The sequence below is a fragment of the Melospiza melodia genome, chromosome 1 (genome assembly GCF_035770615.1).
Source record: "Melospiza melodia melodia isolate bMelMel2 chromosome 1, bMelMel2.pri, whole genome shotgun sequence".
NCBI classification, from domain to species: Eukaryota; Metazoa; Chordata; class Aves; order Passeriformes; family Passerellidae; genus Melospiza; species Melospiza melodia.
The window spans coordinates 26,022,716-26,049,187 of NC_086194.1; the positions used below are offsets into that span (position 1 = coordinate 26,022,716).

The window sequence follows — 26,472 nt, forward strand, 5'->3', positions numbered from 1 at the left end:
GGAAATGTCTTCCATATTTTTCTGATATGTGTAACTTCTATAAACAGAGCTCTTATGGGATGTGAATTGTCATGTTAAACATAGTGACACCTAACAGTGAGTAAAAAATAAATCAGATGCAGATTTCTGGGCTGCTGTCCTCTGTCACCACACCGTCCATGACTTTTGAAAGTGGTCATGTATGTTAGTGGTTCTCACACTGTAGTAGCTGGGATGCAGCCTGAAAACAGCCAGTGTGATACTCATGTCCCTGTTCAGTGCCAACATAAACCCTCTGTCTTTCATGCTGGCAGGCGGGTGCACCATGTGTCCATGGGTGCATTCCACAACAATTCTGGGTAATAATTATTACCAGAATAATTACTGGGGAATAATCATTACCAGAATAATTACTAGGACTCTGTGGAGTCCCCCTAGTTATTGTCTTCCTTCATTTGACTTTCATTTACATTTTCTATGAACGTACTTACATAGAAATATTAAAAAATATTTGTTTAGATAACAAAGGGTGAGCTTTGTTTTTTTTTTTCTTCCTTCCAAACCCCAAAAATCTGCTGAGTGTCTTGGCCAGCCAAGAAGATGTTCACTGGTAACCTTCACTCCCCCTCCAAAAAGCATTGCACTGCCTGGGTTATTTGTTTAAAGAGATACTGTGATGTCAAACTGGGACCTAAAGATAGCAACTTTAAACACAATCCTTTTAACAAACCAAAGACTCCTGGAGACATTTCTATGTTTATAATTTCCAGTGGATACAGGGGATTTTCTTGAATCCTTATTGCAAATAAACATCTTCCACTCAGCCAGTCATCCCAGACAATGCAGCATGGGAGTTAGGGAGTAAAAATGATGAGAAATAATTACTTCAACTTGCAATGAATCAACTAATTTTGTTTAATTTGGAAGAGTGAGAAAATACAGAGGGGCAGCTAAATACTTGAAAAATATTTATGAAATCTCAGAAAGTAAAGGTGGGAGGGTTAAGCACTCTGGTTAAAAACACAGTTGGAAGAACATTTGTTCTCAGCTGTGCTAGATCACTGCTATTTCCAGTTAAACAAAGTTAGGAGGAGCCTTTTACATAATTTTCTTCATTTCTGTCTTCAATACAGAGATATGTTTGCATAAATATGTACCTTCTCCATATACATATGTAGAGATGAACCAGAGAACTTTGCATGCACAGAACTGCAGTCTCCATCTGCAGGATCCACTTCAGGACTGAACTGCATTATTCATTTTGTGCTCACTTTGAGACATCCTGGAAGATCCTGCTTTTGGGGAGTTCAGAGCCTATACCATCCTTGGGACATTTAATCCAGACTCTAGACATGAAGAACACTGTTTCCAGCCTTAGAGCCTCATCTGTCAAGCCTAAAGACAAAACTCCTCTAGGACATGCAAAGCTGGGCACAGGGACACCCTGGGTGAGGGCTGAAGCCAAGAGAGGCAGGTGAGGATGTTGATGTTGAAGCTACTCTCATCTTGCCTTGATCCCTTGTTGGTCCTGGGTAAATCTCTTCATTTTTTCAGCAAGGAGACACCCAGTGAGAGACAACTACTAGACAGTGAATAAGCCAACTGTGGAATGGCTAAACAACATAATCATGCTAATAATTCTTAGCAGTTTTTAGTCCTCATCTCCTTTAAAATAATTTTTTTCATCCTGTGGCAACATTCAACTGCCTTTCTCTGGTCCTGCAATGTGGCACAATGCTGAGGTTTGGCTTACCACCATCTGGAGACGAGATGGATAGAATAAAAACTTCCACTTCGCTAAATGACCAAATACAAAGAGTTGTCTTTGACCACTTCCCATCCTTCTCCACCCTGAAAAGATCAACCAGAAAATGGAACAGGATGTATATAAAATATCCTTAAGCTTGTAAGCATCTCCTTGTAGTTGTTCACATGACTTTTGAATGTTTCAGCATATCTTTAGTTCTCTTTGATTCTTCTGAGGTTATATGGGTGGTTGCTGGCAGAATTACACAAATACAGTCTTCACAGCTCAGCAATCCTTGCATCCAGATTTGGAGCTCAATGTGGGTGGCATAGGAGTAGATGCCAATAAGAAGGCTAGGACAGTGTTGTTACTTTCAGAAGCTAAATGACTCAGTACAGAGCCTTTGCAAGCAGCAATTAAAGAACCAGAATAATGTTTTGTAACTACTAAAGAGTAAGAGGGAAACCTCATTTTTTTGTAATGATGTTTTATTTTCACTCTTTAATGAATGTTTTAATCTTGCCTTAAGATATATTTCTGTTACTGAATGTCAGATAGAGACAATCAGTATCTTTCAAGTCTTTTGCTGCTAGGGCATTTCCACTTTTGCTGTGGGAACACCTTTCAGTTCATTTTAGGGTTAAGGCTTCAGATCTCAGTAGCTGCACGTTGCTGTTGTTGAAAGAGCTTCTATAGGATGTATAGAAAGCATTTACTAAAATCCTCGTAGGCTTTAGGTTGATTTGTATGGGTAATATATCTGATGATGATGACAATGATATATTGTCCAAAAAGTTTTAAATAAAAACTGACACATTGATAAGAATGTGAAATAATACAAAGCTGTCCAAACCTCAGAGACAATATCAACTATTAACTGAAGCACTGAACTGAGACACAGGAAAGCCTTAAGTTGTTGTACCATCTCTGACACTGTCTTACTGAAGGCTAGGTTGGCATGATGACCCACTCTCCCAAGTTTCCCATATGTTGAATGGTGATGTGGTACTCTCACACAATCTCAGTGCACCTGGAGGCACATTTTGATAGGCAAGTGTGCAAAGCAATCAGTGAGTGTCAAGTACACATGCACAGGACACAGTTTATATTGTGGAAAGTACTTGCAGCAGCTATCAGAAAGAAAAAAAAAGGCACATATTAAAAGCCTTAAAAATCTGATTACAAAGTAAGCCAGGAAAAATGGGTTTGTTATGTTATTTCAGCAAGTTACAGTAACAAAGTTCTGTGTGCACTTGTGTGTGTGTATTTGTGTCCATGGACATACATATGTGAGTTTGGAGGGGCATGTGGGGGGAAGTATATGTATATACATTTTTATAAAAACAGGTACATGCACATATAGCTCATACTACTTGTGTGGCATGTCTATTCCTTTGCTTGTACAGCAGCACATGAATCAAACACAAAATACTTGAAAAGGAATTGAAAGTATTTACTGACAGCAAGAGAAATTATTCATGTTCTAGTATCAAAAAAGTAATTTTTGATTTTGTTTTTCTTTTTCTGAGCTATCACTCTAGTGTTAAATATTTCTCAACTTGCTGTTTACCAAATTTCAAGTGTCTGTTTGGTTAGCTGAAGAATTAAGCTTAAGATCAGTCTGCAATAAGTACATATTTCATGGGTTTCATACCCTCAGATTTCTCTGAATTGTGTTACAAAAAAAAGATTTAAAAAATCAAGAACCAAAAGTTGCTTAGCAGTTTCACAGGGAGGGAGGAATTACTCCAAATTTACACTGGGAAATGTTCCAGTTATTGTCATGACTAAGTTTTCAAGACCATCATAATATCCCAGTGGATTTCCAAGCATATAAAATGCAGCTCTCCTGGGAAGGTTGAAAAGAAGGGGTATTATCTGAAGACCTGTTAGACCAATTGACTTCAGACCTGCATGGATAATGATGCCTCTGGCTCTGGTGAGGTGTAACAATTTTCAAAACATGTTGGAGATGCCTGTGGATTTCAGAGCACTTTGAAATCCAGGTCTTTAATGAGAAGTTTTGCTCCCAGGGCATAACTTTGAAAGCAGAGTGCAGGAAGACAGTAAATGAGTCCCAGCAAAGCCCTCTGGAAGCTGAGAAGAGTACAGTTTTGACATATGAAGCTGAACAACAGAAGGGGTACAATCCTTGTCGTTTTGAAGAATTTCTGAAGTACTGATCTCCTCAAGAACATCTTTTGATATCACAGCCTGATATTTTACATAGACACCGTACCCTGGACCTAGATGGGATTCTCCAAGTTTTCAAGATGCCACAGCAATTATATGAATTTTGGAGCTCACAGAAAAATCATCTGTCCTACAGAATGTTGTTTTCACCATAAACTCCAGGAGTGCATTGCTGCACCATTAAAAAGTTTGCTTTCAAGATTAATTTTAAAGGATTTTTAAATGTACATTATCTTTACACCCTACTAATGAATATTAAAAAAAATTAACTTCTATATGGTGGGAAAATAAAACTGGAGAATAAACAATGCTAGGACACTTTGCTGTATTCCACCAGTGAAAAGTTTCCAACTTTTTTCCTTTCAAGAGATTGTGACCATCCTACTGTCTAACACATTAGAATGAAACAATTGAAAATTTTCCCCTACATTTTGGTCTGTGCTTCCTACAGCACCTGGAGCTGCTACTGCTCCATAGCATACAAGTTATCTTTCAATATCTCAGTTTAAAAGCAAATCTCAAAGAAGTCAAAAACCAAATGCCACTTCCACAAAGCAACAAGCAGTTTGTGATCACTAACTTGTTTTCAGTCAAAAAATTATTCCTGTGGCACCTTGCAAATAACTTTTGTTTTGGTTTAGGAGAAGTGAAAAGCCATTATTCACAAAGCAACAGCAATAAACTCACTATTAAAAACCATATCTCACTGAGGTGATAATTTCAATACTAAGAAATGCTACATGTCCTTTGATCACCACTGATCCTGCCTTCAGGTGGTTTGGGGAGGGGGTGGAGGGAGGAACTGATTAACAGTGATAGTGATGTCGGATAAAAAGGGTTTAAGGAACCCTGAGTATTTATTTAAATACTTTTAAATAATTTTTTTTCATGTGGTATCCTATAGTTCTATCTTGAATCCCAACCATTAACACAAGATGTTATATCAAGAAACCACATAGGAAAATCCTGACTATCAAGAAATGTAATTACAAATATTACCAGATCCAGTGAATAATAAACCTTGGATGAGTAGCCATCCAGATACACCCCCAGTTTGCAGTGTGGTGCTGAGTTTCAGGGCCGGGAACACAACAAAAGAGCACAAACAGTTTCAGAGCTACACAGTTTCATGTTGGATTTGTTTTCCTGATTGATTACAACATCAGAAACTGGATAGAGACAAGAGATGCCTATCCAAGGCTGCACATCAAAGGTGATGCCAAGTGTTTTAGCGTGAGGCCAGTTAAGTATTCCAGAACTTGGCCGGCATGTTAAATTGTCCTGGACAGACTGGATGCATTCAGAAGGCTTTTAAAGCACTAGAGACCTGAGATGGAACATGTGCTTTGCTGATAGCATATTGTTTATGCCAAAATAATGAATGATGTTGGATTATGCATGCTTAATTTTAAACTGCAGACAATGATCTGGATTTGTGAAACAATAACAACGTTATAGCAAAGCCTTGAACCTGAAAACATGTAACCACTGAGCATGGTAAAAGGAGAAATACAAATACTCTCAGAGGCTGTCAAAATTTATGTTTGGCTTTGAATTTTGTGGGTTTGCCCTGCTTTCTGCTCTGAAGTGTGCAGCATTGGCTGGACACTTGCAGCTGCACCTCCCATGGTCAGGGCAGTCAGTGGCTTTGTTTCTCTCCCAGTGGGAAGGAATGGGCTCCCAGACCAGTTAGAGCCATAGGGCTCATGCTTTATTTGTGACATGTAGACTGCTATCTGTAGATCTTATAAAAGCAAGAAAGGATTTCCAATTGATCTGTGGTTACTTGGTGGTGGGAGGGAGGGAGGGAGGGAGGGAGAAAGAGAAAGCACAGTCTTCTTCCCAGTCCCCTTTGGCTCAGTACTAATGCCAAAACTGAAGCAGCCACACAGAGAGCAGAGGAAACTTTAAAAAAACTTAATTAGGGAAGAAAGCAAACTAAATAATACTATGGTCTATTTACTTAGAGCCGCAATGCTGCCAGAGAAACCTCACAGCTTGCATTTGTAAGCTATGCTTTTCATATAAAACATATTTAATGAAAACAGGAGACGGGACAACAAGCTTTCTTCTAACTTCATTCAAACACGTTTATGCTGCACTTTAAATTCCTCCTGGGTTAATATGAAGCTGGGCTAACACTTTGGAAGTGATGCAGCCTAGCTAGCTTTATTCCCTGAGTTTAGGCTTCAGGGCCTGACAGCACATCATCTGGAGCTCCCAGGGCCCATGGACGCCACTGTTCAGCCGGGGCTTGCTTTTGCTCCCCTCCTGATGCCTTGAGGTTGGGCAATGCTTCTGCAGTCACATATATGTGGTCCCTTCTGCAGCTTTTCAGAATATTAATTTTTTAAAATTTGATCATCTACTCACATGTTCTGTTTCTCCCCTCTGTGAAAAGCATCAACATAAACATTTCTGTGCTCTTTTTGTGTTATTCTGGAAGGAGTTTTAATGGATTTGTGGAAGCATCTTTGCATGACCTTAAGTTTTACAATGACTTAATAAGTAGAACAGGAAAACAAAGCCTTATCTATGAATGGTGCACACTTCATATTATATTTGAAATAACAAAATGTGTGCTTTCAACTTGTATTTATTTCAGCATCAACATTCTGCTCTTAATTCACTTACTATGTGAATTAAGAGCAGAATATTGCATCTCTTACAGAATTTGAATGCAGTTAAACAGAACAGCACATGTGGCAGATTAACCAAGTGAAATAGTACTGTATTTAGCAAAAAGATTGTTCACAAGAAGACACACAGCAATTCCAAATAAATGACATTTTCAAATTCTGTTTGAATTTTCAAAAGTAGAAGAAATGTTTTGCAATATAGGCAATCTTTTGGACGCTTTCTTTGAATGTTGAAAACAACAATAGCTTAAGGATGAAAAAGATTTCCAGCTCACAGTCTGACTTGGCACCACCTATAAAAGACGGTGTAGGATTTTCCCCCTAAAACCATCTTGCCTGCCATTTACATTGAGTTTTGATGCTCTTTAATCATTCTACCCAAAATTTTAATTTTGAATCAGTTCACTGAGTAGAACTCTTTTAAAAAATTTCCACTGAACATTAGATGTGTCTGAAAGGAGATTAAAGAAAACCCTCACAAGGTTAATCGCAATCTTCTCTTTTTCTTTCACAACACTTCCCTGAGACATGCTGCTGCCTGTGTGCTTTGAAATCCAGTGCTGGACTGGGGAGAGGAGAGGAAGGTGGGGAGATGGTGAGCAGGAGGGTCCACGTGCAAGCCTGGCACTCCTCCAGGCTGATGTTGCCTACACTTGGCTTGCTGCAAAGCTCTGCTCTCACATATTCAAGCAGAAACTTGATAGAGTTTGGTAGCTAAATATTTGAATATTTTAGCACACTTGGCATCTTTCATGTCTGCAGGAGGCAAGCAGAACTTCCTCAGGAACTGTCAAAAATTTGTTTTGGATGATATGGACCATGTGCTTCAGATGAAAGTACAAGAAATCTTGCAATGAATGAGCAGCTCAAGCATAAGCTGAACCAAAGCAGAACTTCCTTTCAATGTCCAAAAGCTACCAGCATGCCAAGCATGTAATTGACTGTAGTCCAAAACCAGCTGACTGCCTCTCCCTTCCAAAATTGTCATGTGCTGTATTTATTTCATCAGAATTGTGTTCTATTTGTTTTCATCCTACTATCAGATGCATGTGTGAGTACCTGAAGCCATCCTGATGAGCTGCACCAAGTGACATTTATTATGGCATCTTTTTCTCTCACTGTAATGGAGCTTTTGGAAGAAAATCACCTGTCCTGCTCTCCCTACCACGCTCTGCTGACCAGGCTGGAGCATGCCAAGCACAGGCTGTGTGCAGAACGCTGGGCCAGACAGGGACAGGCAGTGTCCAGCCTCTGCAGCCAACAGCAAACCCCACTGGTGTCCTCATCAGCTCTACTTCCCCAAGCCTGGGGAAAGAGCTGCTCCAGTTTCAGCAGCATCCAACTATAGTAGGTTGCACATCCAGCTTTTGGGTGGGTTTTGGAGCAGACAGTCCTGTGCTAAAACTGACTTTGCTTCTTTTGAATCAAGGACAAAACTCGACTCCACTTTGACAGAGGCAGAAACATCCTCAGAACCTCAAAGTACCCAAAAAATGACGTTTTTCTAAGTCATTTATGAAAGTTAATATTAATTTTCTGTTTATGTTTCCTACAGAACAGGGGTAATTCGGTGTCTTTTTAGTTTATGAGGCACATTGGAAGGTGCCACAGAATGTTTAGTAGACAACTTGTGCTGTCATAACAGATCTTTTGCTTGGTTTTTGAATCTGCTTTGTTATGGAACAGCATGCAAAAAGAAACTGTATTGAATATATTCAAATACTTAGAGAGTTTATTAAAAACATAATAATTCTGAAATGAGAGATGCAATTTTATTGTGATCTGCACAACGCAAAAAAGGAAACAAGGAACAGGGCTATACTTTTTTTTAATAGCAGGAAATTAGACTGTACTTTAACATTAATCCACAATTTACAGAAAAGATTGCATATTATTCTGGGGGGTATATTTTAAATATGACAATACAATTTAGCTTCATCAGGAGTACCAAGAGTTCTGGAAAGAAATACCACTTCATTGCATTCTATATTTAATCATTTATTTTGATTCACAAAAAGAACTTCTCTCAGGATGCTCTTGATAATTTAAAAAATTACAGCAATTATACCAGCTCAATAAATACTTCAGCTTCATCTTCTTTAGTCAACATATTACTGATAAAAGGAAAAAATAAACATGGAAGTGTTCCTCCAGTCTTTCTATATTTGGAATTAGGACTGTAACAAACAACACGGCCACTCTGACAGATTCATGGGGTCAAAAGCTCAGAAGGATGGCTAAGAAACCACTTTGCATCCATGCTTTACCACAGGTTTCTTGTATATCCTTGGGAAAAGAGATATGATCCTACTCACACAGTCACTAGCCATGCAAATAGAGATTTAATATACTGGCCAAGCCACTCCACCTGCCTTTGTGCTGACCTATTGCAGGGCTGACACTGCCTCCCCAGACCCAAAGGCACTATGATGGAGCATGGCACAAAGACACTCTGGTACCTTTGTAGGATCCACACCAATTCTAGCAAAACAAACACTGACCCAGTGCTCTAAAGACCAGTCAGATACAGAATCATCCATTATGGGTTGTCTAAATCACACGTACCACAGTATAGCCTCCTATTGACACTTGAAAGGAAGTAGTGCTTAATTGCCTCCACCTGCCCAAAAAGGAGTGGGATGAGCACTCTCCTGAGGTGCCTTTCTGTGATGCAAGCTAAGAAGTGCTCGTGGGCTGTGGAGCACCAGGAGCAGCAGGACAGATGCCCCAGTGCCCTGCACAGAAGCAGTGCTGCCTGGAAGCAGAGGCAGGCACCAACAGGAGGCAAGCAAAGGACTTGCGCTCGTGTGTTAACTAAAATTGCATCTGGATTCAAAGTGTGGCACAGACATTTTGAGTACTGATGACTGAGAAGTCATTATATGGAAAGAATACCTCTAATATTGTATCATGTCTTAATGAGTTCTGCTGGTGAGTCTGCTTGTGCCTGTACACAAAGAATATGGCACTCAATTGCCTCTGCTGCTTCACCACATTGCCTGATAGTGCAGAGACCTCCGAGGACCTAGGCATTTAAAAATTGATATTAGACAAAGACTGACAACTTAGACTGTTATCAGCAGCTTGATGAACTTACAGCTCTATCTCCTGCTGCAGGGGGAATTCATTGGTAAATCCTCACTCTTCTCGCAGCACCTAGGGAAGGCGCAAGGATGAGGCTCAAGAGCTGCAGCTGAAGCATTCTGGAGGTGCAGAGATGCTGCAGGAATCCTCCTGGGCAGGAACCACCTGCCCCACAGGATGGGCAAAAATGGCTTTTGGTCTCTGTGGACTGAAAGATAAGATGTAAGAAATGTTGAAGGTCACAGATCTGCGTGAGTTGGTATTTGAGCCTGGTGAGAGTATCTGAGAGGCAAAGTGAGTGCCCAGCAGAGGGCTTAAGCAGGCCATGGAAGAAGAGGGCTCCTAAAAACCACACAGGGTGGATGTAGCAAAAAAAGCTCTCAATGTGCAATACTAGTATGTTGGTCAAGATATAATAAAATATTTAAATAAATTCTCTAAATGAATGCACCCTTAGAGGATTCAGAGGAATTGTATCACTGCAAATAAGTGATACAGCAAATTGGTTTTTTAACCTCAATCCTTTTAAACTGTGAACATATTGAAAGACATATGGTAGACAAAATGCTTTAGGTCCAGAAATCTTCCCTCAAAGAAATGTCTGCAGAAAATACAGTTTAAAAATATGAAACTGTACCAATCAATTTGAGGATCAGACCACCTCTGCCAGGGCCCGACTGCTCACTCTGACAGCACCACCAGCAGGAAAAGGACAGGAGACTGTAATTGACAATAGTTGAATCTATAAGCATTTGCTTTTATTTCAGTAACTTTGTGTTACTGGGAACTTCAGTTTTCCATCAGTGAAGTGCTTAGGACAATAAATAAACATAAAGAAATAGTAGTCAGTAAAACAGTCTGTACTTTGCTCTTTACTCTGTTGCTCTCATATAACAACTTGGGCTTTCTGTGAGGCAGTACATTTTTGTAATTTCCTAGTATTTTAGTAAAGCTTAATGCTCCCTGGCCCTATAGAAATGTTTCCTTTTTGTTTTGAATCACGAGCAATTTCACTGGCTGGAAGGAGCTTAACACTCACCCGCAATGAGGCAGGACTTCTGCCACTGCAGCCACTGCCCGACTCTGCTTTTTCCATTATATCTATGGCTGCTGACATTTGAGGGTTTTTCCACATGGGTGAGTTGGAAGTGATGTTAAGCTGCTGAAAAAGCTTTATGGAGAGCTAGGGAGTTGGAGTTTGAGCTGTCAGTGGGAGGTAGGAGAACGCAGGAGTGCTCTCGGTAGTGACAATGTGGTGGCACAAAGTCCAACAGGGGCAGTAAGGCTTCTTGCTATGACTCCCCTCGTCTTATGGTGAAAATGCAAATAAATCAAATTTAAGCGTATGAAGCTTGGGGCTTAGTGGCCTAATTAATTTGTGCCACATTCTAATCTGGTATAAAGTACACATTTCATTCTTCTGGTGGTGAACCTGGAGCCAAAAATGAACTGATTTCTTTATCTATCTATATATCGAGATCTCTGCCACCCGGACCGGTCTTTGTGAAACAACATCCTCCATGCATTCTTACAAGTACTATCCGCGATCCCATTGCTGGGTATCGCTCCAGACGCCACCCGCGAGACGCGGGCTCCCGTTCCCGGGCAGCGCCGCCCCACACGGGGCGCTGGGCGCCGCTCCGGCCGCGGCGGGGGAGGCGCGGCCCGGCCCGGCCCGGCCCCTCGGGCCGCCCCAGGGCCGCCATGGCGGGCGGAGCGCGGCGCCTGTACCGCCGCATCCTGCAGCTGCACCGTGCTCTGCCGCCCGCCCTGCGCGACCTGGGCGACCGCTACGTGAAGGAGGAGTTCCGGAGGCACAGAGCGGCCGGGCCCGCCGAGGCCCAGCGCTTCCTGCGGGAATGGGAGGCAAGTGGCCGCCGCCCCGCGGGCAGGGACGCGGCGGGGCCCGGCGGGGCGCAGGGCAGGCCCGGCCCCGGCAAGGTCAGGGGCGCCGGGCGGTCGCAGCTGCTCGGGTGTCGGGCTCGGGGATCTCAGAGGTCTTTTCCAGCCCAGCTGATTCTCTCTGCTTGGGCATGCTCCCGTGAGGGGCGAGCTCCTTGCAGAACTGCAGAATGCCTTGGGGCTCCATGTCTCTAGGCAGGTTATCTTTTATGGTTGTCAGTGCCTTGCCTCGAATGTGTGTGAGCACACACAGGTATATGTAACAGAGTGGCCTCAATTATATAATTAGCTATGTATAAATATATAAATAAAAGTACACGCACAATTATCTGTATGATCTATAATAATGCATTGTGTGAGTATATATAAATACTTATAACGACATACATAACTAATTTTATAATTATAATTAGCTAAGTATGGGTGTAAATAGCCTCCCTGTGAACTTGCATTTGATTTTGGAGTAACATTTTTTCATTGTTTCTTAAGGAAATAAGTCTTATGTGAACATTGCTTCTCTGCTTAACTCCCCTTCCCCTGAACTTCCTGCCTGGTTTCTCCAAGGAGAGAAAAGCAGATCACTCCCAGGTGACGAGGTTGTAACAAGTTTCACAAGCAGCAGAGGAAGGAGGCCTGTAAGGTGCTTTCCCCACATGCCTGGACTCCAGTAGGTATCAGCGTATTAACAGGTCACCGGGAGTCCACATGGCAAATGTATAGGCACTTCACAGAGGAGAAGCTTCAGTTAAAGCATGAAGACAGCTGCAAGAGACAGATGTATTGACAAGCTTCCCATTAATTTTCATGCTCCTTGAACTACTGGCTTGGTAGTACTTTTGCATCTCAAAACTGTTTTCCTTTCTATGGAAGTAAACTCTGTTCTGCTTTGCAGTGGAAGGTGGTTAGCAAAGGTAGCATCCATTGCCTCCCAGTTTGCAGAAGGAGGGTAGTGGGGAGAACTGCCCCATCCCTTCTACCTGCAGCAGCTGAAATCTTAGGGCTTAAAGTAACTGGGGCATCAGGAAGAAGCAGGGAGAAGACTGCCTCGTGTACAAAGGAAAGGAATAAATGTATTTTAATTGCCTCTTGCCAACTGATAGATCCTCAAATCAGAGAAATTTGTATCAACTTCTCAAATGCCTGATGCTATTGTAATTTTCAATTGCCGTTTACTTAATACTGCTGAAATGTTTCCGCATCACTGCTTTCAGTTTTAACATGAGCTAAAGAGACAAGTTACAGGTTACTATTTCCAGTGCTAAAATCTTCCTTAAAATAGTTTTAGAAAAGGAAGGAAATGTTTACATTGAAATATCTTTAGCCATTTTTAAAGTGAAGTGTACAAATAGGGAAAATGTTTCTCAGTTCTGAAATGTTTTAAAGGTAGATTATAGGGAAAATGGTGACAAAAATTAGACTACGAGTAACGAGTTGAATTTTGAAACCTGACATTTAGTGCTATTAGCTATGATATGTTCAAGGAAAGGAAACTAATTTAATAACTGTTTTGAGTGTGTGAATATAAAGAACTTTGCAAATATGTCTGTCTTCTAACAAGATGCTGGGAGATATTAGCATGTAGTTAACATGTCTCTTCTCATCTTTAATTTTTGTTTTGTTCTGGGGTCTTTTTCTCACCCAAATAATAATTTATTTTGAGTGTGAAATTTAAGTCAGACTTTCACATTTTTGGCCTGTGAGACTTGCTTTGCATCTTATGTTATGCTGTGGTTCCCCGGCCCATGAAGACTTGAATGAGGTGATTGAGGAAAGTGGACTGTGGACAAACTGGGATTAGGTAACTCTGGGCTCTAATTACATGCTAATTAATTCATGTTGGAATCAGTCCTCTGACCTGATTTTGGCTAAGATAGAGTTAATTTTCTTTGTAGTAGCTTGTTCAGTGCTGTATTTTGGATTTAGTGTGAGAATACTGTATTTTGGATTTAGTGTGAGAATAATGTTGGTAATGCACTGTTGTAGCTATTCTTAAGTGTGCTTACTCTAAATCAAGTATTTTTCAGATGCCCATGCTCTGCCAGTAAGGAGATGCACAAGAAGCTGGGAGGGAGAATGGCCAGGACAGCTGACCCAAAGTGGCCAGGTGGATGTTCCATACCATACAGCCTGTAGTATGTTCAATATATAAACTGGGGAAGTTGGCCATGAGGGTTGATCACTGCTCCGGCGTGGGCAGGGCATCAGTCAGCAGGTGGTGAGCAGCTGTACTGTGCACCACTTGTTTCTCTTGTATTTCATTCTTTGCACCCTTCCTGGGCAGCAGGACACTCTGAAAATAGGCTGGAAGCTCCAGGACAGGTCTTGCAGGACAGACCAGCGTAGCTGTGGAGTGCTGGGTTCTTGCCTAAGAGTCACCCAGTTAGCCACGAGGGAAGCTGAGGTAATGCTGCTGTTCATGTAGCTTGTACCATAACTGTACTTCTTGCCTTGTCGCAGACGTTTTTTCATAGAAATCCTTTCTTTGGGATTTGTTCATCTTCTGGGAAGCTGAGGCCCCAGAAGAAGAATGTAAACAATTGTTATCGGCTGGTGTGGAATGCAACAGGTGCAGCGGTGATTGGTCTTCTGTGAGTGTTTGGATTTGCTGACTACTCACAGGAGAGTTTGTCCTTGCTTTCTGCTGGACACAGAACTTTGTTATTCATTCTTTTCTATGCTATTCTTAGCTTAGCAGCCTCTGCAACTTCTCTCCTTATTCTTTTTAGTATAGTAATAATGTATTATATATCATATGTCAATAAATCCAGCCTTCTGATCATGAAACAAGATTCCGTCTCTCTCTCACCCTGAAGACCTTCATCAGGTCGCTGTAATATTGCCTCTAATTTTATTAAACGAAACAAAAAAGAATCAAACCAAACAAATCCACCTAAACAAATCACTACAACATTAATACAAACTGGTTGTTTAAATTGCCTGTTAAATTTCTTTTTTTTTTGGAAAAAATGCTTACGGCTCTGATAACAGTATTATGGCATGTTGCACTTCCAACTTTTTTCTTCCCAATTTGCTTGTTCATTAGGCTAAGCAAATACCTTGCTGTGTGCACTTTGGTGTTGTCAGTATTCAGCTTCCATCTGGAAATGTTCTTTCCTCATGCCTTCTGTTGAATGCAGGGCAGGGCATCTGGTACAGGGTGGCATGATGTCTCATGTTACAGAGAATTAGTATTCTTAATTTTATGTTAAAGTAATATATCTTGATGTATATTTATCAGAGGGTAAAGATTATGGATATGGTGATTGCAGTGATGTTTCTTGACTTCGAATGAGGATTTCAATAAGAAGTGCAATCTTCGTAAGTCATCTGAAATGCTTTTTGAATGAAAATTTCCAAGGATGTCGTATTTGAACATGAAACTCCTTGACTATTGCTAAATCTCTTCAGGCTCTCTTTGGGTAGTCAGACCTTCTGAATATACTAGTTCATAGCCTGTGGTGTGCTTTCTTGTCCTCCAATTTGATTCATATTAGCTGAACATTTAGAAAACAGGCCTGGCATTTCAATCCCATTGTGGTTGCCTCACATAGTGCCCCTGCCCCCCTTGCTATTTAAATTATGTTGATTCAAGGGAGCTGGGCATATTAATTCAAGTTTGTAGCCAGGTGGGAGTCAGCCTCTTGTCCCAGGCTGTGGTTACTGTCCCAGCCTCAGGTTGTGCCGCGGGGAGGTTCAGGTTGGACATCAGAAAGAAATTCTTAGCAACAAAGGTTGTTAAGAACAGACAGGGAGGGGTGGAGTCACTGTCCCTGGAAGTGTTCAGGAGATGACTGGATGTGGCACTTAGTGCCATGGTTTAGTTGACATGTTGTGCTTGATCCAAGGTTGGACTCCATGACCTTAGAGGTCTTTTGCAGTCGGAATGATTCTGTGATTGTGTCTCACAAATGGAATGAATTTCCTTTATTTCTTATGAAACACAGTGGAAAACCTATAGGGAGAGTTTTAAGATCAGCTTTAAAAATAAAAGGAGGAGAAACAAGAAGTAAAAAGCTCTGAGATGATATTATTGTAGGATGTGAGTGGTTTGTGTTGTTTTCCTGTAAAGGAGATGAGAAGGGACCTCATCTTGTTTAGAATGCACAGGAATTGAGGGATTTAATGTTAGAGCCAACCATGTAGATGGCTAATGAAGTTTTGTAGGAAACCTAAGCTGACCTATTTGCACTTATAAAATAGGGAAACTATCCATTGAATATTCTTGGAAGAGTTTTTAAGTGGGTACCACCAATGGTAGACTGCAAGTCCATATGTGCTCATGTCAAAGTAGAATATAAATATTGTGGTTTTCCTATCGTTGGTATTGGATTCCTAGTTTGTGTCTGGAAGCCTGCTGGAAAATATTAAAGAGTGATGATACAAAGAAAGTAAGCTTTGTTGTTCAAGAATTATGCTTCTTCAGGTAGATTCAAATTAAGCATATAAATTATTAATATATGTTCCTATCTATTTTCTAAATATTTAATATTTTAATTAAAATAATTGGTACTCATTTACAGGAGACTGCTGATATAATTAGATTGATACTGATTATTATCTTGGAATGGTATTGAATTAATGTTGACAGGTATGATAAGTCAATTAGTTCAGCAGTCTTCTAAATCATGGTAGCTGATGAGAATGCTTACATAAGATAAGTAATATTAAGATAGGATTGATTACTTCATTTCAGATTGCAGTAGGTTCAATATTCCGCTAAATAATTTAAGTAACAATTTGTTTCACATTTAAGCATTAATTTTGAAAATGACCATTTAGTACTTGGCTTTTTTAAAAAGCCTGACCCTGTAGATGAGAGGGCCTGGACTGTCTCTGAGACAAGCAGAATCATTCTGCAGAATTACACAACATTTTCTCAGTTTAATAGATTGAATAAATTGCCTTTGAAATTCTTTGGCCACTCTTGACCCTGAAAATCTTTTTCCAAGCTTTCAAATGGACTGTCACGTAGCCTCTCAGGAATGACTGAATTTTTGAATCAGTGCATTTGATGCAATACAAATAATTTTCATTCATCAAATTTATTTTCAGTTGCCTGCGTCACTTGTAGTATTTACTTTGCTGGGGTCATTGTGGGATGCTGTCATATCTCAGAGAATAAAGTTGTTCTGATATGTCTTTTTCTGCTCATGAGCAGATACACTTACAGAACTTTTTGCTTCTTAATTTTCTGGGCAAGTATAATCTTCCCTCCCCTTCTTGATTTATTTTTAAACTACTAGCACTTAAAAATATGTTGAAATGTTGAATGGAGAATTTGAAGAGCAAATAGTCAAAGAGGGTGGAAGAGTAAATTGTGGCCAGTACTGGAGTCAGACTGAAATGGGAATGGGATGTGTGGGTTGCCCTTTGTGCTGTCTTTCAGCAAATAATGTAGGTAGTATGAGTATAAAACAACTGCTGGCATTCTGAATTTTGCTCTCAGTTTCAGTGAAGTACATTATATAAGAGATGTTTTCTTTGACTTGACAAAGAAATACATTTTTTGGAAGTAAAATATGTCTTTAGGTTTTTTGCCATTTTATTACTTTTGTTAAAGTTGTGAAATAGCATTTTAGAGTAGTATTTCATTTTAACATTACCGGATACATCAAAATTTGCTTTTGGTGATTTTTATGGCTATCCGGATGAAAATCTTACTAAGAGTAAATTCCTACTGAGTCCTGTGTTTTTATCCCCCACTTAGGGTGTTCACTGGTTATTAGTCTGTAAGAACTAAATTGGAGTCAATTTCCTGTATTTCCTTTTATATTTCTCAAAAGGTAGGAAGGAATTTTGCACTTTTCTGAGAGCCAGGGAGCTGTGGCTGATAAACTGAAGAGCATTTGGGATTAGGGCATGAATGGCTGCAGGAAATCAGGCTGCTGCTCTGACCTGGCGTTCCTGGTGGCCTGCTTGGTTGTAGGATTTGAAGCCTACCTCTGATGAAATTTTGCCTGATTTGGTGAGTGTCCTGAATTAGTATTTATGTGCAATTGCAAAGATTGACATTTGTTGTGAATCCCTGTTGTGAAGTTTCATACAAATGAAGCTCTTCCATACTATGCCATCTCTTCTGTCCTTTCAGTGCTCTTTCAGTTTTGGGTTAAGAAGCAGGAGCTGGTGTCTGCTTCTCTTCTGTAAGAATCCAGGGAGTCTGGGAGCTTTCTGAAGTGCTGACACTTGGGGTAGCCTGGTGGATACCCACTGCCTTGTGCATGATGCACACCCATGGCAGGAAGGGGCATTTGTTGCTTCTCACCTGGAAAGCAGCATCATTGTCCTTCAGGTTCACCTGGCTGCTGCTGAGACCAGGGATTTCTTGCTAGATTGGTTGTTTTGATTATTTTCCCCCCCTGTATACATGCTGGCTTTAGACCTTTACTGTATTTTCTAAATTCAAAATTTTATAAATTGTAGCATCAGCATTCTCAATGCTTCTGTCATGTTACTCTGCCAATTATCAGTATGCTATCATATCTATGGTTGCAGGTAGCTAGTCAGATGACTCTTGATAACTGCTTATCTGCTAGTTGAAGTTTTTATTTATAACTGTTTTGACACAGCAGGAAATCATATCCAAGTCATAGGGGTGACACCCAACAGTAATGTCAATCACTTGCTTGTGCCAGTCACCTCAGGTACAATGCAAGTATAAATGCATGATGTGCAAATAGGCTTATAAATTTCAGATAGTTTTGTAGCATGCCTTGGATATTTAAAATGTGGCATGAATTGAATCCCTGACCTGAAATTTCTGGCAGAATATAGCAATTTTATTAGTTACAGCTTAGATTGAGAAGTTTAAATTGCTGTTAGAAGTGGGATGCATCTCTAATGAGTGTTAACAGTTTACTCCTTACATTGAATAGCACTGAGAGGCCACATTTCTCAAGGGTTGAAGATGCTGTAGAAGTTTTGTGAATGTCTGCTCCATGAGCAGAGACCTGCACCTTCCTAATGAGTACAGGTTAGTGACAGGCAGTGTGAGAATAGGTCTCTAAATAAGAAAAGAGCCAGACACAGTAGAAGCAGCACCAGTAGTGAGCATTTACAGAATTGTCAGTTTAAAAGGTAATTCAGGTTTCCATCTAGTGGTGGTATAAAATTCTGTCCAAGCCAGATGAGACAGCATCTGCATAGCCATGTTCCTAACATACCATTGTACTTCTACATATGTGTGAAACTTAGGGAATCAAAAGCCTTTATTATGTATAAATTATATATGTACGAGCATGTAATTCTCAGGACCTCCAGATTTTTTAAAGTTAGAGCTGCAGTGACCAGCAGTCTGTTATTTTGGGCATTCAGATATCCAAATATTCTTTAAATGTACGTTTATCTTATTTGGTGTGAATTAGGCTGATTCCTCTTTTTCATTATTCCATGACAGCCATTTAAAAAAGTTTAACTTGACCCAGGTTATTGAAAGCAAATGGGTTTCTTAAAAGGTTTTCTGCAAGTTGTATCTGTGCTAGTATGAGTTTTGTTCAATTTCTTCCTCTCTCTTATATGTAAACAAAAGAGAAAGAAAAGGAAACAGGAACAGATGAGTATTCTGATTCTTTTGCTCCAGTGTTTTAGCTCTATTTTTAGTGTTTAAAGTATTTTACAGTAGAATTTAGAAAATCTACGAGATTATGTTTTGAGGTGAGGGTTAACAGTGATTGAAAGAAGGACCAAGCAGTGTGATGCTGCGAGGATGTTCATTGACAAAAAGCACAGATATTTAAATTGTTTTTTACTTCTGCATAAAAATTTCCAGTTGTTCAGTCTACGTGTGATTTAGTACATAGCAGGCCATACTGTGTATATTTTCTTTTGCACAATTACTTATCACAGCAGGCTGTTCTGTTCTTTGGGAGGGAACACAGTTTCTGCAGGTCCTTTATGTATCCTTCTCCGTTTCTGCAGTTCTTTCTCACAGCTTTTTCTCACAGCTCTTGCTGTACAATCTTCAGCAGCTCAAGAGTATTGTTTATGTCCTTTAACTCATTCTGCTCTGCAACACAAGGTATTGAATTCTGAACTTTGTTGCATTTTAAGACAGGGTAGTATCTTAAACATTACATGGGTCAAACAAACAAACAGAGTATGAATTGCAGTTGCAAAGCTATGAGGATTTCTGCTTGTTTGTATTTTATTGACACCTTCCTTCCAGCATTTGTTTGGCACTTGTGTGAATATTGTCAGCATGTAGTGTTTTGTAAGCATGGTAGGTTTTTTTACCGCCTTGTCAGTGCATTTCCACTATCAACACCGTAAACACTGCCAACTTTCTACAAGTGCTGTCAAGTACCATATTTTGTAATTACTGCAATAATATTATGAGTGCTGTAATTGCACATACTGTATAGATGTGCCTTTCCATCCTGTGTAGACAGAAAATTGATATTTTCTGCAAGTTGAAATTGCATGTGGAGCACATCAGAATTATTGTTTAGAAGCTGTTTTTTTTTTCTTCTTCTTTCAGTGTAATGTGAGGTTGCACAAATAGGGTTATGCATATTGGAGGATTTTAAAGCCCCAGATTTTTTATATATAGAGCTATACTTAAGACATACTGATGTGTACCCCTTGAAGAATGAAAGAGGTTTTTTACACAGTTCACTGATATTCAAGTAATTTAATTGAATATTGTTTTTTGCAAGAAGGTGAACCTCAGATTTTGACCTCATAATTTTTATTTAGTGGCATCTTTGTCACCATTTATGTTGCTTTAGCTGTCTTTTGTAATGCTGAGAGCTTTGGCGCTTTGTTTTGAGGCTGAAGCTGACTGTACTTACAGCCATACATCTTCTTGGTGATATCCTGCTTTTTGTGCAGCTCACTTCTGGGAATTCATCGAGCAGAAAATGTCTGCTGAAATATATTTTGTTTCTGTGTCTCAAAGCTGCTAATTTCAAACTGTATTTTTGAAGGATATAATTTAAAAAATACATTTAATCATAGTGTATGATAAAATGTTTGTACTTCTATCTTTTAAAGGTCATTTCCAGAAGTAATGTATAGTAATGAGGTATTTCTAATGAACAAGTTAGAAATCCTGCTAGAAGCATAGTTACTGAGTGTTGGATTTTAGGCTTATTGAAATGTGGGGGGTTGAGTCCTGTCAATGTCCTATTTTTTATTGTTTCAGGGATATTGTTTTATTGTTTCAGGGGTATTAGTGAGAGGAGCAGTCTAAGATGAAAGAGACCATGATGCACTTTTTTCCTCGCTGCAGTAACTAGGTAAATTTGTAAAATACCTTCTAAATTGATCTTGCACCCATGTTTCAAAACTAACTAACAAGAGACACAATGTAGATGCATCTTCCCTTTCTCTGTGGGAATTTCTGAATGGTGTAAACTTGATAAACTAGTTTTATGCAACTTAATGGTGTTTTTTTGTTCTTGGTGAACTATTCTATCCAGTAATTTAGAGGAAATGAACATTAGGTCACTGAAACAATTTTTTTCTTTTCTTTTTTTTTTTTTTTCTTCCTGAACCAGAAGAAATGTGGTGGAAGGGTTTATGTCCCCATCACCGTTGCTTCTTTGGAGATGTCGTGGCTGAAGGTGTTGGGTGGTGTTGAAAGTGTTGACATTTGCAGGGAATAAGCCAGAGAAACTATTTTTTTAGGGGCCATCAAATACCATTTATTTATAACCAGTTTTTTGCTTCTTATGATTGCATAGTGAAAGCATGTGGTCTCTGTTGTAGAATTTGAATTCTAATAGGCAGTCTGTATTGAGATAAGATTTCATATTACATTAGCAATCCTTGAGACTTCATCACCTTCTGACTGAAGTCTGTAATGCCCTTATGTGTAATCTCATGGCTAATTTTTGACCTGATAAAGTGTTGTTCACAAGTTTGCAGTTTTTCAAGTGTACACATGATGGCAGCAAATACTTAGCTAGAGAAGCCTTGTTCCTATGCTAGAAAAAAGAGGCTGCTGAATTTTCTAATACAAACTAGAATTCCTATAGATTCAATTATTGCTAAATAATTTATTGTAATACATATTGAGAATAGTTAACTTACTGCTACAAATTTTGAGAAGGCTTTTCAATTAGAAAACTTTACTGGGCTTTCCACCTGGTTTAGTCATAATGTGTTTTCTGGTTTGGATTTGCATTGGTAAACAACACTCTTGGGCACAGGGTGTGACTCTTGTGGATGGTGCTGGGCAGGGCCAGGGGTTGGACTGGTCCTTGTGGGTCCCTTCCAACTTGGCATATTCTTTGATTATAAAATTCAGATCAGCTGCGGGAGTCCCCAGGAGAGTAAGCCCAGAGCAGATGGAGCCACAGCATGTAGATACAAAACTCTTTTGAAATTTATTTTATCTTTTTTTCATAGTGGATCTATTGAGTTTTAAAGCAATTATTTTTGGAAGTGTACTGTAATAGCTCTAGTGCAAATGTTTTTTCCATCAAATAAAAAGTTTTATTATTAGTAATGTCACATTTTAGATGCTGTTACAGAGTATGTTGGTATTGCATAGTACTGTTTAGAGTAGGAAGTTTTCTTTAAAAATGAAAATAGAGTAAAAAATATTTTTTATTCCTGCCATTATTCCTGGATGCCAGTGAAACATTTAAACTGAATCTCTTTTCTCTTTTTTTCTGCCCCTTTCAAAATGAATATGGCATATGTCAGTCACCCACCATGATATTTTAAGCCAAAGAGTTGCAGGTTGTCACAGTTCCAATAATAAAACCTTGTGGAAGGTGTAGGTCAGCTTTTGGCAGTGGTACAAGTAGGCTGCTCTAAAATGAAGGATATTTTGGTTCATGTTCAGTTGCTTGTTCTGTCTGTGTACTTTATTTGCAGTAGTTTAAACTTGATTTTATGCTTTATTTTTAAGGTGTTCAGGAAATCATGATATTCTGTTGTTTTCTGGGCCTTTTAAATTCAGTTTATTGTTCACAGGTTAGTACCCTGGTGAGCTATTTAACATCCATTATTACAGTGAGTCATTTTAAGAATTTATTTAAGAGATCCATGATGGAAAGGGATTTAATTAAGTAGCAAACATGTCTTTTGTTCTTCAGTTCAGTTACTGATTGAGGAATGACAAGAAATTTCATGGGTAGCACTAGCAATGTTATTCTGGTTCATGGACAGTTCAGTACCATCAGTGTAACTGAAAGGATTTACACTGTTGAGAAAAACATCATCATCCTATCAAGAAGGAAGTGAGAGTTGCTTTGTGAATAATGTCAACTCTGATTTGTCTTTCAAAAAAAAATATTTGTTTTACTGGGGAATCTGATTTTTATGGAGTCTTTGTCTGCCAGCAGATGCCACTCCTCAGCAGCAGAGTGTTTCCACACTTCACCAAATAGAGGAAAATAATTGTGGTAGACCCTTGTTTTTAGATATAAACCAATTAAATATTTATATTGCTATAAATATGCTATAAACAATTAAATATTTATATTTTACAATGGAGCTCTTTATAAAGGTTTGTTTCCTGCTGATGCATTAAACCCCAGGGCTGCAAAAATGGTAGTGTGTGAGGTAAGCTGCCTTTGTTCTTCAAAGTATTTTAGTTAAACAGAGGATGACCCAGAAATCCTTTGGGGCTCAGGGAGCTTCATTACAGAAGGTGTAAAGGTGTCTGTGTTGGAATTGCTGAAAAGATGTAATGAGAAAGCCTTGGAAGCTGGAGGCTCAATGGCTTCCAATAGGCCAAGTCCTTGTAAAACCTTTACGCATATGGAAAAACAGATGGCCCAGTTTTAAGTGTAAGAAGGAACTAAGAAGTGAAAATAGACAAGGAAATCCTGGTAAGAATATTCTGTTTGTAATTTCTAAATTTTGAAAAGACATTATGATTATGTGTCCTGGGACATGAATAATGACATACTGCTATCTAAACTTCAACAGCCAGTGTTTTTAGCATCTGGTGTTTTGGATATGGGCAAGACCTGTCTTGGCCTCTGTAGACATCTGCAGTAGAAGACTATTTTGATAATTGTCAAATATGGTTGGACCACTAGACCCTGGATTGAGATGGTGTCACCTTTACAGCCTCAGCCCCTTCCATCTGTCTGGCAGAAATGGAAATACTTCTGATATAGCTGACAAGTTTTTGACTTTTCACACAGAACCACGTGTGTGTGTTGTTTCATTCTAAAGAGTTTTGATTTATATCCTGGTGAGAGAAGATATTATATATGTATGTGTGTGTGCATCTATATATATATACACACACACATATTACGCCTCCTCAACTTCAAAAATAGTGCAGACTACTTTCTTGTGGCTGGTGGGAAACCTGTGAAGATCTGGGGATGCCATTTGAGCCCTGGAGAAAAAACTGTGAAAAAAGCCATCAGTGCCAGTTTTATTGCATTCCCACGTTTCCTGGGAAAGTTCTCCTTTACCTTCTAGTTTGTGTTCTGTAGTTTGGGTTTCATCAGCTCTTCCTTGGAAATTGTGTATTCTGCATTTTGTGGTATTCCCATCACTTTCAGGAAAAAGTGTTTCTGACTTCATTTGATGTTACAACAAACTTGCTTCTCCTAAGGATGTTTTCTGGAGCATTGATTAGTGTCAGTTATCCAGTGTTAATAGACTTATGTGTTTCACAGATTTAATTTTCTAGATGTTAACTATTTCCAACCTTTTGGAATTTTTTTTTCTGTATTCATATACCTACAGCTGTGCAGTATACCTGCATGGTGTATTTCAGGGGTTTGGCACCATCTACTTCATTGAGTGTTTAATGGCTTTGACTTGAGCAAAGCATATTGAAATCATAGGGTGATTTCAGTGGGTTCTTCTGAAATGGCAAGTGTGCTGGACAGTCTCCTCAGTGGACAGTAGCTGTGGGTGAAGTTGAAGTTCCTTTCAGCTCTTTAAAGCCATTCATGCATCACAGTGTTTGGTTGAGAGAAAATAGTTGGAATTTTGCAGTTAGAGGACTGAAACATTTCCTGTTTGCATGCAAGCAAACCTTTGTATTAATTCTGCTTGACAACATTCCAAATGTTGTACTCTGCCATTCAGAGCCTTTGGAGGCTTCCCAGTGATGGGATTTTGAAGAAGTTATCCCAATTCAAAAACTACACAGCACAGAGGACAAGATAAAAGCAAGCAGTGTATGAAATAAGCTTTTGGTTTGGGAATAGAGATAACTCCTCTTGCAGAGTTTTCTGAGGCCTGTTTGGCCACAGCATTGTTGAGCTAAAGTGAGTCTGTACTGCTGAGCTGATGTGCTTGGGCTGCTTTGCAGCTGGCAGTGGAACAGCCCATTTCCATGCTGTTAAACTCCTGTGCTCCAAAGCAGGGTGGCCATATCCAAACTGCCTGCTGGGAGCTGTCCCTGATCTGTGCCAGCTCACTGAACTTGGGAGTTGTTTCACATAAAGATGGTTATCCTTGATCAAAACCTGTGGCAGGGGCTGTGGCACCAAGCTCCCAGGGTGAGTGCTTGAGTTCTGGGACCTTCTCAAAGCATTCCCTGGCACTGCTATGAGCTGTAACTGCACACAGAATGCTGACTCCTCTGTTAAGTGCAAGTGCTGCTTTTGTTCTGAATTCTCTCTGTCGCACATTAGCAGATTCTTAACAGCTCTTGGATTTATCTTCCTTTCTCCAGATCAAGAGTGTGGTATCTGAAATCCATGTGGAGGTTGAGCTGTCTGAGAAACAAGCTCTGAGCTCTCTGGTGCTGTTCTGCTGCTGGTCTGGTGAAACAAGAGTAGAATCTAGGCCATAATGAAATTGTATGTCAGAGCTGGGCACTGTGTCTGCACAGTAGCATTTGTGAATGTTCAGCTCTAGTGGAAAGTACATTCCTGGAAGGAAAAGAAAATGAAAAAACCCACCTCTGCTGTCTTTCTAACCAGCAGGGATTGCCAGATATGTCTCATTATTCTGCATCCTAGATCTGTAATATTCAGTACCATTCAAATATTATTTGAAAACTAGCATATTAAGAAAATTTCATTTGTGATTCAATTCAAAGACAGCATTCACTGCTATTTCAGAGGCCTCTGGAGAACATAGTCTATCTGCTGTTCATGGTTATGCTTTGTGTTGATAAGACAAGTAAGCACACACCTTATCATCATTCCCTTTTACTGACTTGCTTCTGAAATGTCATGGGCAGGTTTACACTCTCACGGGCCACAGATGAGACTGAGTTTGGGAAGATTGTTTGGTGCGGTGACTTTGAGAGGGTATTGTGAGTATGGGTGAAGGAAAAGCTGCATGAAGAACAAGCTGCATGAGCAAGCTAACAAGCTGTTAACTTCTTTGGGTGATGGTGGGTATAGAGGAGCTCCTGAGTTCCCTCAAAAATCTAGAGCTACTATCATCTTACACAATACCTCAAGGGCAAGCAGGCAGAAAATAAACCTTGAGTAATGCCAATTTGTCTATCAGAGCATTTCTAATTATGTTTTGTTGTCCCTGAGCCTCATTTGGTGAACTGTGAAGATGTACTGCTTGTAAATTTTGATCAGATTTTTTTTGAGTGCTGTTGCATAGTGTGTGTTGTTTTCAGTAGAAATGAGGTTTTGTTATTTTTTTCACTTGCATATTGTACAAGTAAAGCTTCAGTGACTTTTGTATAGAGAGGAAAATTATAAGTACAATCTGTTTCTACCTGAAAAATAGCTGTTAATAAAGTTTTGTGTTGATTATGAAAGAGTAGGATGGAAACTAGCTTGTGTGTGCTAGTAATAGCTTGTATACAAAAAGAGTTTGAATGAATCAGCTGATTATTGAATAATATCAGTATTATATTACTGATATTTTAGGTGTGTGAACTTGTCTGTCTTAGTGAACTATGTAGTGGATTCAATTATTTTGAAACAATTGCCTTGGGGGAAGAAGAGAACTGTTTGATATAGTATGATATCTTCAGTACTGAAACATTTGAAAAAAAATCTGAAATCTGATAGTCCTCAAAACATAATGTCAGAT

At 39.5% G+C, this 26,472-nt stretch overlaps 1 protein-coding gene across 2 annotated transcripts in view; it reads left to right on the top strand.

The window, feature by feature from the left end:
* The first annotated feature begins 11,346 nt into the window (after positions 1-11,346).
* Positions 11,347-26,472, top strand: part of SDHAF3 (succinate dehydrogenase complex assembly factor 3) — a 29,204-nt gene continuing 14,078 nt past the window's right edge. The window contains exons 1-2 of one of the 2 annotated variants that reach the window (XM_063151850.1): positions 13,534-13,676; positions 13,826-13,945. In XM_063151850.1, the coding sequence (XP_063007920.1) occupies positions 13,653-13,676; positions 13,826-13,945 (144 nt within the window). In that variant the 5' untranslated portion in view covers positions 13,534-13,652. Of the gene's footprint in view, positions 11,509-13,533; positions 13,677-13,825; positions 13,946-26,472 lie in introns of those variants that run through there. The other variant, XM_063151842.1, reaches the window with a different exon arrangement.